This window comes from Anolis sagrei, chromosome 2 (genome assembly GCF_037176765.1).
Source record: "Anolis sagrei isolate rAnoSag1 chromosome 2, rAnoSag1.mat, whole genome shotgun sequence".
In the NCBI taxonomy this organism is placed as follows: domain Eukaryota; kingdom Metazoa; phylum Chordata; class Lepidosauria; order Squamata; family Dactyloidae; genus Anolis; species Anolis sagrei.
This window is the reverse complement of record NC_090022.1, coordinates 146,616,688-146,636,731: the sequence shown is the minus strand read 5'-3', so window position 1 is coordinate 146,636,731 and position 20,044 is coordinate 146,616,688. Positions and strand designations below refer to the sequence as shown.

The 20,044-nt window shown below is 37.8% G+C and overlaps 1 protein-coding gene across 6 annotated transcripts in view; it reads right to left on the bottom strand.

The window, feature by feature from the left end:
• IKZF4 (IKAROS family zinc finger 4) overlaps nt 1-20,044 on the bottom strand; it is a 60,921-nt gene that overhangs the window by 23,801 nt on the left and 17,076 nt on the right. For 3 of the 6 annotated variants that reach the window (XM_060763883.2, XM_060763880.2, XM_060763881.2), the window contains exons 2-3: nt 18,109-18,163; nt 4,367-4,471 (exon numbers count right to left, since the gene is read on the bottom strand). In XM_060763883.2, the coding sequence (XP_060619866.2) occupies nt 4,367-4,471; nt 18,109-18,148 (145 nt within the window). In that variant the 5' untranslated portion in view covers nt 18,149-18,163. Of the gene's footprint in view, nt 1-4,366; nt 4,472-8,699; nt 8,846-18,108; nt 18,164-20,044 lie in introns of those variants that run through there. The other 3 variants (XM_060763882.2, XM_067463941.1, XM_060763884.2) reach the window with 2 other exon arrangements.

The following is a 20,044-nucleotide window of genomic DNA, read 5'->3' as shown; positions in this document are numbered from 1 at the left end:
CTGATGTGTTGGGCAACAATTAGAGTTTTAGTCCAACACATTAGGCTGGGGAAAGCTGTCACAGATTTTGCCACAAGATGATATCCAGAATTCGGACAGTAGTTACTACCTAATTGCAAACAGATTGCTAAAGACTCTTTGATTTCTCACCTTCTTCCTACCTTTAAAGACACTGAATTCTATTCTCAGAATGAAATGATTCCCATAATGAAGAAAGAAGCAGCTACAGTATAACCCCTACGTAAAGTCAAGATTTGACACTGACAAAGAATTGCAAATCTATTCTACTGCTGAATAATGGCTATAAGATTCTTACACCATCTAGACAGAAGACTGAAGCTAATTCTGGAAGACTTCAATCATCAAGACCAATGTAGATTTTTACCAAAAAGACAGCTGACAGATAATTTGTGAAACACTTTAGATATTTTGGAATATTGAGAAAAACATGCAGCATTGAATTTTTAGGATGAAGAAAAAAGCTGTTGGATAATTTGAACTTTTTTATTTTGGCACAACTAGCAAATGGGTAAAAGCAATCTGTAATATACAGAAGGTTGAATTCTGGTTAACTGAAAGTTAACAAAACTCTGCAACATACAAAAAAAGTATGTGTTTCCGAACTTTCTCCTCTTTTAGTCATTTTGGTTCCTGAGTTTCTGAAAAGTGCTATGAGACAAGATGAGATAATAAATTAAAGATGGTTACAGATTGTGGTGGAAAATCCACTGGAAGGTACAGTGGAACCTCTACTTGAGAGCATCTGAACTTAAGAGCTTATTGAGTTAAGAGTTGTTGTTTGACCCAGGTTTTGCTTTGACATAAGAGCAGCATTTTTAGCTAAGAGCTAGCACCAGAGGGAGTGCTAGTGAGAGAGTACAGGGCTTTAGAGCTTCAAGGGAGCAACCACAATGCTTCATGCTCTTGTCCACTTTGGGAGATTGCTGTCCACTTTGCTCTTGTCTGCTTTGAGGAACTTTAGATTAGTTTATTTTGTGTGGTTTTTATTTCTGATATGTTTAGCTTCATGAAGAGAGAAAGCAAGATAAGGAGAGAAGCCTGAATGAGCCCAGTATGAAGAAAATGATGCTTCTGCCTATTCACTTTGTGTTCTGTGCTTCCTTGCCACAACTTTGTGCTTCTTTTGATGTTTCTTTTTATTTTTCTATGTGAATGTGCAGGTCTTGCCCTGCTGTTACACTGGCCTACACAGATTTCATTGCCTCAAGTGTGCTTCTTTGCCACAACTTTGTGCTTCAACCATTTTGAAGTTCGTCTCTCTTTTTTATTGTTCCATGTAATTGTTTATTTATACATTATTTGTTATTTGTAAAGTACATGTTCTTATTTAAAACACATAACAAAAATTGGGGAGAGGGTTTCGCAAGCTGGAACAGATTAATAGCATTTCAATGGGAAAATATGCTTTGAGATAGGAGAATTTTGAGTTAAGAGCTCAGTCACAGAACGCATTAAACTCTTAAGTCAAGATATCACTTGACTTGATTGTTGGAAAGTGTAACAGAGTTTAGAGATTTCCTGGATTTAAACAAAAGACCCTCCTCTCATTTTGATGGCATTACCACAGCAACATCAGTGACATCTGTGCACACATTGCTGCCCTGGCAATGTATTTGGCAGTCAACAAGGCCTAGAAGATCTGGTGAGGTGGAACTGCCACTGGGATGAGCACTGTTGGTGGAGCCAAGGATGAATTTGTGGCATAAGAACAGGTCCCATGCAAAGGCTAATGCCAATACAAAATGGGAAGTGTTGGTGCGACAGGGAAAGGCAGCAGCCCTGAGTATCAGCAAAGCAGCATTTACTTATTTGTCCCTTCTCTCCAAATTTGAAGAGCAACTTTAAATGAATATTTAATACACTATAACTTTTGAAAACTTGAATTGAGTCATGGTGCTCTACAGCAATTAAAAATATTTAATGGGAATCTATGGAAAAGAGAAGGTTAAGAACTGCTGCACGATAATATCCTAGAAGAGCCCTATCCTCATCAAGAGGAACACACAACAGGGAGCCTTTAGCAATGAATTTAAATGACACTGTTGTACTGTACTATAAGTAAACGCTGAGGCTGGAAACAATCCTTGCAACTAGAGCATACTCTTCTAGGAGTGAAGAAGGCAGGAGTTTAGAGGATTTTAACAACAATAACCTATTTCCCAGGAGCAGTATCTTGGAGATCCAGTATAAGCTGACACCTCTGTGAACAAATACAAAGTGAAAGCCAATTCACTGGGGCAGGAGACATTCACATTGGTGCTGGGTGAACTTTGATGTTTTTCCACCCCCAGAGGAAGAAAGGAGGTTCCCCCCACCACCACTACCCTGGACAGAGAAGGGAGGGCTATTGTTCTGCAATCTTCCTTACAAAAAGAAAGTGGTTTCTCGTTGGGCTGGCAAAACAGGTTATGTAATGCTCCACTCTAATATTCCAATGTAATGCTCCACTGGGGCATGAACTTGCTAGCTGAACCAGCTGTGAAATCAAGACTGATCAGAAGCAACACCAAGAGCCTGCATCTCCCTGTTAGAGAGCAAGATCTTCATTTCCTGCTTGTTCACTCCTTTATCAGCAATCTTTTTCTCTTACACCAAACAAAGAAATGGATAACTTTATGTGGAATCAACTAAAATGCAAAACGCATTATATGAACTTCTGAATGCTCTTTTCCAAATGGTGAAAACCAAGAAATTATTTTTATTTATTGTATACCCCACTCTTGTACTAGAATGGGATCCAAAGTTACCATTTACAACCCAGCTATCACGAGACTTCAGAGTAAGAAATGACGTTGCAGATCTATCATGCGAGGAATCATAAAAAGTCAATGCAATGCAGAAATGAAATGAAATATACCAATTATTTGCAATTTCCAAAAGCAGACAACTGTTATACTACCAGCATGGTTTAGTGGTTTAAGTGTTTTAGAACTCAGGTGACCTGGTTTGAATCATGCTACAGAAACCTACTGGGTGACCCTAGACAGACCTACACCCTCAGGTTCAGAGGAAGGCAAAGGCAAATATCACGTGAACAAGTCTTCTCAATAAAACCCCTTGGGAAGGACACCATAAAGTAGAGTAAATCTGAAGACACACAACAACAATCTCATTCTACAATTTGGCAACTTCATACTTTTCCACAGAATTTGGTTTCTTTCACACACAAAACAACTATAAATTACAGCAAGCAAGGCCTGAAGTTTCAGACAGCAACAAGTTAGACTCCATTAATACATACAAGTCTTTTCCCAGTACTCTTTGTATTTAAATTCCCCACATGTCCAACTCCTCTCTGCATCATATAAATCAGCATCACTAAATGCTTTCTCTCAACAATTTCATTCTGCTGCCATTCACTAGGACAGAGAGAGCCCTTAAACAGCCTTTTTACTTTTCTAATGTAACAGGAATTGTGAAGTGACTCAATATCTTTGCATAAAATCTTACATACATATACATATATATATATATCTGAATGAGCACTTGCACATTCTTAGGGCCAGAACTGGAACAGGACAAAACACCAGGTAAGAGAACCATGCTAACTATCCTTGCAGAAAACCTATATAGTCTAAAATTGCTGTATCAAAAATTATATCTTTCTCAGAGCCACATCTAGAACAAATCTCAGGTAAAATTTAAAGTGTAGACACTTGTAATGACAGTCACAATTGTCACTACCTTCAAAAGCAGACAACTGTTTTGATCTACCTCTATGCGTATATTGTGACACACACACACACGTATAGGGTCAAGATATCCCTACTCTTTTTCCATCACTACATAGAAATACTTTCCTAACAGCTGTACGCCTTAAAGCTAAAGAAATGAGTAGTCTAAAGTGTCCCCTTTGAAGTCTCAATGTTTCAGTCCTGAAAGGCCTTGACTTCACTATACCTTGGTCCTATGAAAATTTCCAGATAACTTCATGATCTTTACTAAGACCATCTTGGTCTTGTCAAACTGGAGATAATTATTGGTTTAGGTTAGGAGTGGGCAAAGTGTGGCTTCTAAGGCTGTTTGTGTCGTCCTCCAATTCCTCAAAAATGTCACTTTGCTTTTTTTAAAAAAGGGAATCACCGCTTCAAAAGCCTTCATGATCAATGAGATAGCTTTTTTCTAAACTGCTTTACAGTAAAAAAAGTATTCATTTTTCAAGACCAGATGTAGACTTACTACCTCTTCCAGTTGTGCTTTGTTTCGGCACTTTTAGCACTCTGGTGCAAAAAGTTCTCAAGAGCAGAAAATGGCTCTTCCTTTAAATGTGGTCATTAGCTCAATCAAAACAAAGCATAATGCATTTTCAGGGCGAATTCTTAGAATCACAAGATCACATACTCACCACTAAGGGAGCGGATTGGGGAGGAGTGTTGGCTGTTTGGTGTGCTCACTGTTGGCCCCACAATGGTGGAGGTGAACTCCTTTTCCAAAGAGGAATCTCCACTACCTTTAAGAAAGAAGCAGGGGTACAGGTAAGTTTGCATAGCCTTGGTTTAAGAAACCATCTCAAGTAACTAATTTTTATTTTGCTATATGGCTATGTCAGAAGACTGGAAGGGAAGCTCTTCTTAGTGCAAGATGCAATTTTTAAAGGGAATATCCAAACATCTTCAAATAATAAAGTGCCCTGTAGTCATGCCCCCTGATATCATCAAGTCTGAAATGAATGGATTCAAAACCTATTGTTTGACAGAAACAGCATTTGACAAGCATTCACAAAAATCACACCAGGTACTGATAAAACAATTTTATTAAACATGCTATATGTTTATATGGCTGATTTCATAAAACAGCTTCAGAATTATAGCACCACTTTAACATACATGGCCAAAATGACCTGGATCCACTAGGCTACTGGAATGGTTCTAAGCAATATATGCAGCAGCAGCATCTGTTGTTCCTCACTGAAGAGCAAATATTTCATTACATGGCAATTAAAGAACAGAGGCTTTTCATTTAAAATGTGAATCACCATAAATGCATAAATGAGATCCAAGTAGTCATATCCTTGCTGCTGGATGCTTTGCACTTGAAAATAATGTTCAATGCCAATTAAGCAAACTACAAAAACAATCATATACAAGTAAGTTGAAACAATGTAAAGCTACCACAGAACAGCTGCTATTATCATTGTTCATAATAAAGGTGTGGTTATCAAATCCAAACTCAAGATGACAGTATCACTGAAGAGAATTTCTTTCAAATGGATTCCTTCATTGAACTAATGTTGCCTTCATGAGGCAACATTAGTGCAGCATACACAGAGCTCATACATTGTTGAAAACTGCCTGAACATTTGACTTTTACAATACTAGTTGGATACCATTGGGCAATTCCCTGTTTAGAAAAGCTAACCTATTGCAATAGTTTGGATTATCAGAGAAGACAAGCCAGAATCTTTTTAAAACCTCATTTTCTATTACTTATGTTAATAGGCGCCCAATCTCCATCTATAGCTTGTTTATCTCAGAAATGCTACTCTAATTCATGTACAACGTTGTCTGAATTTTTGACCAAATGTATTAGTCTAAAACTCATTGCCTATGTATCACTATCTTGCTATGAGGTAAAATATGTGTTTCCATTATATATTTTCATTTGTTGGCATGTACACACAGAGAGACTCTTAAATTAATCCAGTAGCTCACTATAGAAGCCCACAGTATAACCTGATGAGATACCTGGGAAGGTCTGTCCCCCAAAGAGTCTCAGGGCTCAAAATTCCTTCAACATCCATTTTTCTTTTATTTAGAAGGATGTGCATCTTCTCACACAAAATCCTAAGCACATTGACTCAGAAGTTTTTCCTATTGTGTTAAACAAAGGGCCTCCTTTGAAGTGTGCCTTGAATTACAGTCTAGGATTCTTAAATTCCTAGGTCTTGTTGATAAATGCTTACAAGGGTATCAGACTTCCTGGACAATGTAGCTCTCACGATCAATCCATCCCATAGAGTTCTTCTTACATGTTTTAGCAGAGGGAATATCCTAGCTGCATGGATATCTCAGTTGTAACAGCTTTCAAGCTCCCCAGAGAAACTTTGATTTAGGAAAGATCTGTGGCAAACTCAAGCTTCCCATTGACACAAAGCATACGATAAGGGACAAAAACATGGCTCTTTTAAACTGAACACAACTAGCTTGCTAAAATATCATTAGTAAGCCAGGAAGCCAACAAGTACTTTCTTCAGAAAACTCAAGCGTGCACGCACGTGCACACACCCATTCTGTACCTGCTATTAATTTCATCCCTGTTTCTCCAATCTGTTTCATTTATGTCCTAAAGAAGGAAACAATTCTATACCTACTTCACTGAAAGGGAGCCCTACTAAACTCAAAAGGGACTTCTGAATAAGTAAGGTTGTGCTGCTAATGTCAGCTTACTAAATACCATTGTAAACTAGGATCAAATCATGATTTAAAGAAGGGACACAAGTTAATAAACGCATATCAAGGGAATCCTGATTAAGCCAGGATTATAACATCAAGAAAGTCCATGGGACAGGAAGGGAATGGAGAGAGAATGGACACAAATATACCAGTACATTTTAAAGTTTAGCAAGCCAGTAACATTAATATTGCTGAACTAGCCCATTTCATGAGATCTAGGAAAGCAGAGTAGACACTGTGAATCTACAACTGTAGGCAGTTTGGTAAACTTAATACAGTGTCAGAATGTATCCACTTTTGTCCTAATAAGACTGAAAGAACCTCTCAGGCCACAGTCTTTTGATGATGATACTATCTGTTTCAGGGCTGTATCACTTCAGAATCAGGTTGAATTCTCCAAGAATAGGGTAAGCCTTCCACATTGACTGAGGTAATAGGCACAGGATCCCCATAAAAGTGAAAATAAAATTGTTAGGGTTTTTTTGTTTTACCTGAGGGAACGCTTCACTAGGAATTTCAAGATCTTCCAGCACAATTCTATGGTCTACATCTACTGGAAATTTACTGTAGAATCACACTGAAGGACCTAAAAATTCCAAGACATTTTCTCTTTCTAGAAATGTCTATGTCCTCGAGAATGACTGGAGAAAACTGATCATAGAATCAAACTGGAGGATTTAGCAATTCCAAGAGATAACAGTTTTAATCAAAATCATGAATAAACAAATCAGCAACAGTAAACCACAAATGTGGAGGAACAACTGTATATATTTCACTGTACCAAAAGTTCTCGAAATGTAGGAAACAAGCACAACAGACAATTAGCTTATATTTTTATGCTTTTCACTTTCAATATTCCAACTGATGTGCATACTTTTATTAAGGAGGTAAATCTAGCCACACAAATTCCATGCTCATTCTGAAGAGTTACAGCTCAGGCACATCACCAAAGTGCAATTAAGATCATGGTGCTTGTAAATGTAATTGTGGTATGGGAATCAGGCATACATTTGCATATTTTAAAAAGAGCAAAGTAGTGTATGTGCATTAAATAGTACAATTGTCTAAAAAAAAAAAAAACCCAGAGGAATGCTGGGATTTGCCTCTTACCTATAGGGCACTTACCCTCCCTGAAAGTTTTGAATTTTCTACCGTTTAACAAGGTACATCAAAAAAGCATCTACCAAAATTGATAATATTTACAGGGAGAATGAGTAGCATTTTCACTGACAATTGATAGTGCATTTGATGTAGCCAGATCAGTACAGGTAGTGGAGCCATGGCATAGCTACAACACTACAACAATTAAGCCAAGCCCCCTGCCTGTATTTTCTATAAAGCACCTACTCCACCCCTCTCTGCCCTCTTTGTCCAGTTTCTATTCAGTGCTCCCATTGTGTAGAAACACTCTTATCTGCTTAGAATTCATGCTCTCAAAGGCAGGAAGCACATCTGGAGAAAGTCTCCTTGCTGAAGCTTTTGTGATGGTTTTCTTCTGAGTTTGAATGGGCTGTTTGTTGTTCTCCTGCTCATATCGGTTAACCCATTCTAGCATCTATTAAAAGAAAGAAATCATGCTGTTCCAAATAGGTGAACTTAAGTTTACTGAAAGCAGGGCAGGGATATTGCAAATATTTCACCCCTCCCTCCCTTGAGTTTTGGAGTCTGGTTCTGAAAGATTCTCTCTCCTTTAATCTCTCCATTCTTTAGAGAGCTAAAGAAGGGACTAAAGACTCTTGTGAGCACTCAGATGCAGCCTTACACCCTTCCTCATGGTGAACATGAAATCTGAATTAGAACTGAGTAATAACATGGTTAAGAAAAACAGCCAGCAGCAACCAACAGTTCTCACCAGAGAAAGTAAAGCCTTGGACCAAAGCTATGTTCTGCTCCTTTCTAGCACAGGTAGTGAATTATGATCCCACCCTCTCCCTAGGCATTTATCAGATAATAATAAGGGGGGGGGTGGAAAGAGGGAGAAGAGAAAAGGGGAGACTTCAGCTGAGATCTGGCAGCTCCCTTTAAAATAGACATCACTTTCATCTTGCTGTTCATCCATATCCAAAAATTTGCAGTTGCATTCCGAACAGTCACAAACTGCCCCTTGAACAGATAAGGGATTCAAGAGATCAATTTATCTGCATCTGAAGTGAGTGACTTCCTCAGCTGCTCTGCACAGTATCAGAAACATTCCACACCCCCACACCCCAAATGGTGCCAAATGTAAATAAAAACAGAAACAGCATGGAGTTATTTCAGACAGCCACCCTTCCCCATTTAACTTACATTATTCTACCTTGCTGACGATACCCTGGAGTGTTATCACAGCCAACTCCTTGGAAACAGCACTGGCATACAGACTGTGAGTGTGTGTGGCTGCATCTCGGCAGTAGGGTGAACTCAGCCACTCACCTTCCAGGAAGAAGAGATTCCTGGAAGTGAGAGAAACGGCCGTCATTTTACAGTCAAGCAGCACTGTTCGAGCAGGAATCCATACGGCTGCAGTGTCCCCTTTAGCTGAGATTCAGGCTCATCCCCCTAATGCTTTGTCTCCTAAAATAGAGCCATCAGCTAGAAGGTGGCATCCCTTTAAGTGAGGTTTTTACAGAAAAAAACATTGACCCGGCTGGATGCGGGGCAAGAAAGGCCATGTAAAAAACACCACAGTTGTTGTCTGCCCTTCATCACTTTGGCAACAGAAATGGATTCTGCACAGGAAAGAATGCATTGCTCTGGAAAGGTAAGAGCTCCCATCAAAGAGCTTTTAACACTCCAGAAACTGACAGGAGAAACTGCATAAGTACAATGAAATACTCCATCAGTGTTGAATAGGGGAAAAAATTCTATTAGGGTTTGCTTCACACTTGACACAATCATTTCAGCCTGTAATAACATACCCTGGTTGCTTTGTCAAATGTTCCTGGCCAAACAGTAGCCAGGAACACTAATTGGACAAAGCAAACTATACGTGCATATATAGATAGCTTAGATTTACTACCCTTTATTACATAGTATATAAACTACACTATAAAAGGGTAGAAGAAACATATATTTGATATGTGAAGTTGGGGAATTAGTGAAAATAAGTCAGAGCATGGTGTAATGGTTGTGGTGTTGTATTGGATGGGAAAGATCTGGGTTCAAATCCCGGATTGATTATGAAGCATACTAAGTGACTCTGAGCCAATCATTAAGAATCTTAACCAACTTGTAGGATTATGAGGATGAAATGGGAATGAAACCCTATTTTAAATAGCAAAGCACATCAATGTAACGAGTAAATAAATACTGTTGTTGTCAATGTCTTTCATGGGTTGCTGTGAGGTTTTCGGGCTATTCTCTCCTGACATTTCGCCTGCATCTATGGCAAACATCCTCAGAGGTTTGGTTCAGAGGGATCTCTGAACAAACATCTGAGGATGTCTGCCATAGACAAAGGTGAAGCATCAGGACAGAATACTACTGGACCTTAGTCATACTGCCTGAAAAACTCACAGAAACCCTAAATAAAAAGGGTTTTCTGGTACATTGTATGGAATAGCAAATTACTGCATTTAAAAGTTCTTAGAAGTTGCCCCATATTTTTGTGAACTTGCTATGAGTCAAGTTCTTTATTCCAGTAAAATTCCTCACCCAGAAATTAATCTTTTCTGCTAATAATTTAGTAACATCCTATAAATATATTTGTTCTTTTGAATTTGGAACATGCATGCACAATATTGTTATCTCCTGATAAAATGTCTACCATTTGCCCATTAGACTTCTACAGTATCTATGTTTAAAAGCATTCAGAAAAATAAAAGAAACTTATTATAGGTGCTTTAATCAATTTACAAAAAGCCAATTTAATCAATTTGCATGGAGACAACTAATAGTAGTAAAGGAGGGGAAAGCTCTCCCCCCTTCAATTATCATGCATGTTATGACAGGCACTGTATTTGAAGAATGACCGGTTCTCTCCATGTGAGTAAAAGGAAAGAGCTATTGGTATCTACCAAGATGGTACCTACTATCCATAGTTTTTCAAATCAGTGATTGTGTAAAGAATAATACATTAAAGAACTACAACCTAATTAAACAGAGGAATAATTTTAAATAGATATAATTTAATCAGTTGATTTAATCCATATTAAACTGAAACAGGAAATTCTCAAGTTTAGGATAGCAAAACCAAAATGAATACACAGATCAACTCTGAGTTAAATTCCTGTGAGCCAGATGCTAAGTTTGCACTACTAGGATCATAGAGAATTGTAGTGATGCCAACATTGTATTTTTGAAAACTATACATTCTTTGTAATCCTGTCTGTTACAAGTGCTTAACGCCACACTGTGGTGGTGGTGATGGTGGTGGTGGTGGGGGGGGGGGGGAGCTTTCCCGTCCTTTACTACTAATATGTGTCCCTACGCAAATTGATTAAATTGGCCTTTTGAAAATTGATTAAAGTTCCTATAATAAGTTTATTTTATTTTTCTGAATGCTTGTAAACATATGTATTGTAGAGGTATTGTAGAAATCTAAAGGGCAAATGGTAGACTTTTAATCAGGAGATAATAATAGTGTGCATGCATGGTCCAAATTCAAAAGAACAAATAAATTTATAGGATGTTACTAAATTCTTAGCAGAAAATATTAATTTCTGGGTGAAGAATTTCACTGGCATAAAAACTTAACAATCTAACAGTACTAGAGCATATTTCAGAGAACAATTTAAAGAGCACTCCTCTTCCTGATAACTCAATAACTTTGCAGACTCCTGCCTGGGGAACATCTTTTCCATGCTTCTCAGAATCAGCCTGAAGGGCTTAGTTCAACAAAACACCTAAACCTGACTGTTCTTGTGGTAACAGAACCATAATCAAACCTCTTCTGGTCTATAAAGTTCACTAAGCATTTGAACTAGACCAGGCACCCTCAAGCTGTGGCCCTCCATCTGTTTTGGCCTCCAACTCAAAGAAGCCCTAGCCAGCTTGTTCAATGGTCAGGAATTCTGGAAGTTAGAGGCTCAAACAGCTGGAGGGCTGCAGTTTGAGGATGCCTGAACTAGAGCAACCACTTTAATTTTTCTGGACAGGATCAATTTTTTGAAACTCTTTAGTGTTTTCACATTAAGTAACAACTCAAACAACACTTTTGCTCCCCCCCCCCTCTCCGAACAGCTCTTTGTCAACACATATATCCTGATCTACATACAAAGTGATGTTACAAATAAGCAGAGGAAGAGGAAGACACACATCATCTCCAGCATATTGGGAAGCAGTTTGGAAAATGTTATATCCCACTAGAAAGCCACACCCCCGGGGATGAGACAGGTAACGGTGACTTTATTGACCTCTCAACAATATTTGGCTAACAACAATTGTTGGAAGAAGAAGCCTTGGAATTCCATGTTGTATACATACACAGAATTTCTAGATCCGTATACATCAAGCAAACATCTACCAAATATTTGTTAGTACTTTCGTTCAGCTTTATTAATAACATAAGTCATTTCCACAGATTTCTAGGTTTCAAACAATCAATGGATAAACCTTGATTTGTCTAAAACAATTAGTACTTTACATCTTGTTCCCATAATCTAATCCCCATCAGGTCTCTTTATCAAAATCTGTCCTCATGGGGAGAATTATGCATTTGTCCTTCATTGGTCTGATGATTTACCAGCATTAAAGCATGAATGTTTGACCAGAGGTTGCAAAACAGCCACATACAGTTATGCATTTGATTCACCAGAGGATTAAATTTGGACAACTGATCATTAATACCTATGGTTTCTAAATCACTGATTTCAAGGAGATAGGGCGGCCTATAACTAAAGTATTTATTATTATTATTATTATTATCATCATCATCATCATCATCCATGTTTGGCAATGACAGTAGTAGTAGTTGTTGGTAATTTACATCTTGCCTTTTCCTCTGAATTGTAACTCAAGGCATCTTGAGTAAAAAACATAAAATAAATAAAAACATAAAAAAACACACAAACAATCTATACAATTACAATGATTTAATACACATAAATTAAAAGCAATAAAATCAACAGGACAGCATGCTGTTAAAAGCCTGGTTGTGTTAAAAGTCTTACTGGGTGATCTCCACCTTAACACTGACAAGGGGAGTCCCTATTTGTGCTTCTAGATCTGCTGTGGCATGTTGACCTTGGTCTCTTTCTGGATTGCCTGAAAGTGGGTTTGGGGATCAGAGGCAGTGCATAGTTCTGGCTGTACCTCTCAGGCAGGCTCCAGATGGTGGTGCTTGGGAATAGCTGCTATTCAAAAAGGGAGTTATTATATGGCATCCCACAATATGCCATTCCATCCCCAATGCTTTTTAATATTTAAATCTAACTGCTAGAAGAGATAATCTGGAGACATGCAGTGGGCTGTTATCAGTATGTTGATGACACCCAAATACATTTCTTCATGCCTTCAAAACCAGCTTCAGCTAAGGATAGTGTGTCTCCTCTGAATGAATGCCTGGAGGAGGAATTTGGCTGAATGAAGAAAAACCAACTGAAGCTGAATACAGACTAGACACAGTGATTACCATCAAGGGTCCTAAACTGCGGGTGGATGTATGTCAACCAGTTTGGGATAGGGTTACACTCCCCCTGAAAGACTATTTATGCCAGCTGCAGCACTTTCTAGAAATGGAGGACCTAAAGATGGTAGTGCATGTGCTGGTAACCTCAAAATTAGACTTCTACAATGCACTTTACATTGAGTTACCTTTGTACCAAGTTCCAAAACTCCAGTTGGTTCAACATATGGCAGGCAGATTAGTTACAGGAACATTGAGGAGTGAGAATATTACATCCATAATGAAGTCACTCTACTGGCTGCTAATGAGTTTCCAGAAAAAGTACAAAGTGTTGGTTTTAAAGCTCTATATGGTTTGGGTCCAGGTTTCCTAGAGCAGTGGTTCTCAACCTGTGCGTCCCCAAGTGTTTTGGCCTACAACTCCCAGATAGTCCAGCCAGTTTACCAGCTATTAGGATTTCCGGAGGATCGCCTTCTCCCACACAATCCATCCCTTAGGACACTTAGGTCCTCTGGTGGATGCTTAGTCCAGCTTGCCAGAACGCAACTGGCAGCCATCACCCAGAGGACGTTTTCATCAGCCACCTTGAGAAGACTGTGAAATGACCTGTTGGAAGGGATCTGACAGCTAAGTGAGCTGTTGGAATATTTTAAAAAATCTGAAGACCTATCTTTTCCAGCAGGCCAACCCCATCAGTTTTAACTATGAATGTCTTTTGTTGACTCGATTTCTTTGCTCTGTGTATTTTAATGTATGTATTTTGTAGAATTACATTTAATATGTGTTTTTTAGATAATTTTTATGATGATTATGCATGTTTTGCTATGTTGTAACCAACTACGAGGAGAGGCAAGTATGAAATAAAATTCTTCTTCTTGTTGTTGTAAGCCTAAGGCTGACCAGTGAGGACACCCCACCTCTGTCTCACCAAAAATCTCAAAGCCCAAGAAGTCTTATATAGGAAAATACAGTCCTTTAGAATCTGAAGCCAAGCTATATAAAATTTCATAACACTTTAAATTGTATTTGAAAATCTTGGGAAAGCCAGAATTGCTATAACAAGAAAGTTGCATGTTGCCTGCAACCTGCCCTGTTAGACTAGCTACCAAAGAGGATGTTTTTGTTTTAGACCGTGCAGTTACCTTAAATGAAACCCCAATTCACCCAATGAAGAAAGGATATCAGAAATTTTGTATGGAATAGGAAAAAGCCAAGAATCAAGACGAAAGTTCTTATTTACAATAAATAAAAAGGTGAACTAGGTCTACTAGACCTGAAACTGTATTTTGAAGTATCTGTGATTTTGTGGATTTTGTGAATGATGCTATAAGATGAGAGAATGTTGAATATAGAAGGTTATGATTTACCGTTTGAATGGCATGCATATATTTGGTATGACAAATCTAAAAAAAACAAGAGCTTCACAAATAGTAGTATAATAACTTGAGAATTTGGTTAAAGCATAAATTGAAATTTGGACATAAGACTCTATTCTGCATTTCACCACATGAAGCTTTCTGGGTGATAAAGAAAAAAGACAAAAAGGAGTGGATACGATACAAGACGATACTCAAGTTCATAAATAATCAACCTATGCTAAAATCAAGAGAAGAACTGAAGCAAGAAGGGTTAAATATTGGATGGTTCACTTATGAGCAAATTAAACAAAAATTACACAAGATCTTCAATGTGACTTCGGGAAAAAAATGACCAAGTTGGAAAAATATTATGGCCAGAAAGAAATAAACATATTAGAGGGATTTATCAATTTTTATTGAAATATGAGAGAAGTGAAGAACAAGTAAAAGTCTCTATGGTAAATTGGGCTAAAGACAAGGGTCATGAAATAAATATGAACATATGGGAAGGAATGTGGAACAAAGGCCTTAAATTTACAAAAGCAAACAAATAGAAAGAAAACTTTTATAAAAGGTTTCACAGATGGTCCATCAGTCCAGTAAAACTTGCCAAAGTGAATAAAAATGAAATAATGGATAATAAATGATGGAAATGTAAGATAAAAGAGGGACTTTTTCCACATATGGTGGACCTGTCATAAAGTTGATGCATATTAGACAGCTGTTAAAGAAACAATCCAAAGAACTTTACAACAAAATATACTGTTTTTACCAAAAATATGATATCATCAGAAAGAAAAATATTGTTTTCATTCAAAATGCTGTAACAAATAGTTTATACCAGACACTGGAAAGAAAGCATTATTTTATCGGTAAATGAATGGTTGACCAAACTGCTAAACTTTGCAGAATTTGATAAATTAACTTGTCTTCTTAAAAATAAAACAATGCAATGTTTTCAAAATAATTGGAAGCCTTTCACAGAATATATAGGTAGAACATTTAAAGGCTTGTCCATAATAGCATTGAGTGGTTAAAAATACAAGAGCTGAATAGGAATCCTCCAACATCAGCTTCTGACCCCAGCTCTTGAGAAAGGAAAAGACCCATTATAAGACAGTACCTCCAAGCCCTATACTCGAGAGGAAGATCAGAACAGCATCATGACTGATAGTATTGAAAGATCATGCGATATCTAGCAAAAGTGTAGCAATACACTCTCCCTGTCCAGTTTCAAGCATACATCATCCACCAACCTGACGAATGCTATCTCTTTCCAATAACAAGGTCTGAAACCATTTTGAAATTTAGGGAATCCATCTCATCCAAAAACACTAAGACCTCAGATACACTGTACACTCTTATGTTTTCACTAGAAATTATGTATTAGATATATTGTTTACACATTTGAAGAAATCCAAGGAAGACTTTTTCTTAGCAGAAATGTTATAACTATCTCCTTTACACATGATGGTACCTTGTTTTGCTGTAAGGAGGCATTTATCACTCCATTTACCTGCTTAGTCTGTCCACTCTTGTTAACAATCCAGGAAGGACAGTATCTAGCACATATGTAGTCATCTTTGCCTCTCCAAGGAGCCAGTCTATATCCTTGTGGTTGCCGAATTGAAAAATATCTACTAACAGTTGGCAAGCAGAGACCAAATTTCTATACACTGGACTTGTAATTATACTATCCAAGTCAGAATGGACCCAAGCAATTTCATCAGCAAAGCATTTAGGAAAATTGTTTGTTGAGTGGTCTGAATTCTCATTTCATGGGCCAGGTTTTAAGAGATCCCTAACCATTTAAAACACATTTCCTGGACAGCTCCTTTCAGATGCAACGGAGCAAAGAAAAATATTGCTGCCCACACTGTCACTGGCATCCAAATACACTCTAGGCATTCAAATATACTATGGTTTCTGTTTCAGACTTGCTCTGTTTTCTGCCAATTTGACTTTACCCACATTGCTGCTATTTCCCTGGCATTGGGGAGTGACCCATGTCCACTGCCATTTCCCCATTTCAAGAATCAGCCAGGCTTTAACAAAATCAACTGATGCTGATTCAGGAAAATGCCTCCAAACCTCAGAAAACCATCCAGACCTCTCCACCTCCTGAGTTGGACCATTCTAACTGATCTACCACTGCTGCAGGAGCTCCAAATCCATGTGGGGAGCCACAGGTATCTATTGCTTTAAATCCTTAAAATGAAATGCCCATCTCATTGGGCACTGTGGTATGAAGGATAAATTATCTTAATATTTCGCTATGTAGGCTCTCATTCCTTTTCTTCAAAATTAAAAGATGCCCATATCCAGCAGAATCTATATCTTTGAAGATCTTTTTAAACAATCTCTTGATTTTACTATCTTGTAAGGAAATTAAATAAATTGCTTATTGCTTATCCCCCAATCGGGTTCAACAAATATATTTTCTATATTTTCTACATTCCAACTTATTTGAGGTTACAAATCTAGGCACATTTACTGGAAGTTGGATTTACTTTAAAAGAAACATGCAGGGTTCAGGATTTTAGACAAATGTTCTTACTCGTACTACAACTTTTCTCCTGTATAAAAAATATTTTAAGTTAACTGTAGTTCATGCTGCTAGTAATAAAAGCAACACTATCAATTAGTGCACTACAGGTGGGTATCAGGTGGTTTCACTGTATGCACTGCACTGTGGGTGGTTTCACAGTCACAACCTTAGTCCTGTATTTCTTCCAAAAGAGTGTGGTCACGGATAGAATCAAACTCAGCCAAGCAGATATTTTAAATAAGAGCTGTCAACTATGTTTGTGGATTTATCAGAAAAAGATGCTGTCCCAGTTCTCTCTCCTAGTCATAAAATACCCATTATTTTAAGCAGCATGTTTTGACTGTACCAATTGCCAAATTCTTTCTGAATATGTATTTAAAATATTAAACCATAACAGAAATATTCAGATATCTTAAGAGAAGGAATCCTAACAAAATGAAGTACACCAATAGCACGAAAGCCTGGAGAACAGTTTGTACTCAATAAAAACTATTTGTATTAGTCAAGTAGTTTTTCCATCAGTCTCATCCATAAATGTTTACTCTAAACACCCTCAAACTTTTTAATACATAGAAGTATTTATCACTTCTAGAAATACTCCCACATTGAAAAAGATGAATTTCAATTAATTAAGAGTTACTACGTCGTTAAATCTTAACTTTATTTAATACCAATAATAACTTAAATTTGGCAGGAGGACAAACAGTTTAATCTCCAATATTTGTAATGTCACTTGCTCCTCCCAGCACACTATTCATCCCAATTACTCAATAGCAACCTAGCATGACATAGCCATCCATTCTAGTTGTACTGAGGACGCAGTGCTACTCCAAGGTTTCAAATTGCACTGTGCAGGCACAGGAAACTCATTGGTGAGACCATGGAAAAGAACCAAGGTTGGTTTGATACATTTTCTCAGAGAATGGTTCTAACACCATCAGTCTTTGGAGTAACCATGCCTTGCTGGAGACATAAATGGGGGGGGGGGGAGAAGGTTCTCCATATCTCCACCTCTCAGATCTGGAGGCAAGCAGAAAATTATTTCCCCAAGATGACAGGCCATACCAAGAAGTTCTTTGCAGAGAGCTGGTGTGGCTCTTCAAGCTCTCGGTCATGTTGAATGGTAAGCTGTAAAAGTTCCTGAACTGGAAACTCATATGACTATATATGCTACATGGTCAGAATTCAATTTGGTACATTAAAATATAACTTCCAATATCTGATAAGGAAAAAATAAAAACATACCAGATATGTAAGAGCGTCCATTGCAGTCCTCTATATCCATCTTTAAGACACCCTGCTGAAGAAAAAAAATAGACAGATGCCTATGAGGAGTATAAATATAAACTAAAATAAAAGCCTTTATGCAGCTCCCCCCCCCCCCAATCTCTACATGATGGAGCAATATTGTCCTAATGATTCGGAATAAGCTAAACTATTTCAATGAATCCTGTGGCATCTGAAAGACTAATACAGTTGCTAATGCAATGGATACTGGCAGTACTTTGTATTCCTATTGTCTATCATCTTATTTCCCATCCTGCTCCCTGTATATATACCTGATATTTTAAACAGTGTTTCATGCCTTTGTCAAGTAGGTTACAATCTGTGTGGATTCATGTTGTAAGACAGAGCTCCCGATGGCACAATGGGTTAAACCCTTGTGGTGGGAGGACTGCTGACTGACAGGTCAGTGTTTCGAATCTGGGGAGAGTGGGTTGAGCTCCCTCTGTCAGCTCCAGCTCCCCATGCGGTGACATGAGAGAAGCCTCCCACAAGGATGGTAAAATATCAAACATCATTCTGGGGATTCCCTGGGCAATGTCCTTGCAGACGGACAGTTCTCTCACACTAGAAGCGACTTGCAGTTTCTCAAGTCGCTCCTGATATGAAAAAAATGTTGTAAGAGGTGTGTTTAATATACCACAAGACTCTTTTCTGATTTTAATATTAACACATTATTTTCCTTTGAAAATTAAATAATTTCACATGTACTAGCATTTTCACAAACAAAGTCACACATTCAGTTCAATTGTGGATGCTACCAGGGACCTAGGTTTGACAAAAATAGGGAAACAGTATTTTAAAACTAAATTTCTATGCAATAACATTCTGGATTAAGGCCAAATGGTAATCTGGGAGTGGAATTCTCCTGAACTGTATTTTGGTAACACAAGAAATGAACAGCTACTTTTGACATATATACATACTTACTGTATTGGAAATAAAAAGCTCAACATATATTTTTGGCTAGAAACTTTCAAACAACGAGAACAACAACATTTCAGCATTTCTTTTTCTGTCCCTGTGTTCAGCTGCCCTCTATACAAGGAGGAAGGCTGTCAAGTGCTGTTAGTTCACAAAACAGAAGCTAAACACTGCTTCAAGAGGTTACAAAGATGGAGCAGCTGTCAGTCTTACATCTGATGAGGCAAGAGCAGATTCATTCTTCACTAGTCTAGAACACAAGTGGCCACAGGCCACTGCTAATTTTGAATCCTTTCACGACAAGGTACAGTAACACTTGTCCAGTGCAATTCAATTTCAGCAAAATGGACTCTTTGCTGTCATCCACTCTTTGAATCGAATCTGAATTAAAAATGATACTACTATACAGAAGGTACCCCATGCAGGTAATACTGAGTTCCAAATGCAAGATAGCAGTTTTCTTTGATTGGTGAAAATGAATAGTTTTTCAGCCATGAGACTGAAAACTAACACACTGCATCACTGAACAGGCCTGGAAACAGGCATTTTCAACAGTCATGCTAGAATAACAGTGGGACATGCTGTATACATACAGCTAATTAGCACCCCGTGGAGTTAATGAACACCTTGTACATTCAAATGCCTTTCCCTACACCCCAATTACACATTATTTACAAAAATGAGGTAAAACAATGATAAGTTCACCATTCTGAAACAAGAAGCCTGCCTGTAACCTCAGAAATGAGAATTCACTTGTAAAAACAAACAGGAGCAATGATTTCTTGATCTAAATTAGATTTTAAGTCAAAATATAGATGCAGTTTGCAGCTCACAAAGGAAATAATATTTATCCCTACTTTTATGATGATCGCAATATACATTGATTAATAACAGCAATAATTACTTGCATACAAATTATTTAAAAGATAGAGAGAAATATTGATGATATGTCTAAAGAAATCTGAGGCACTGG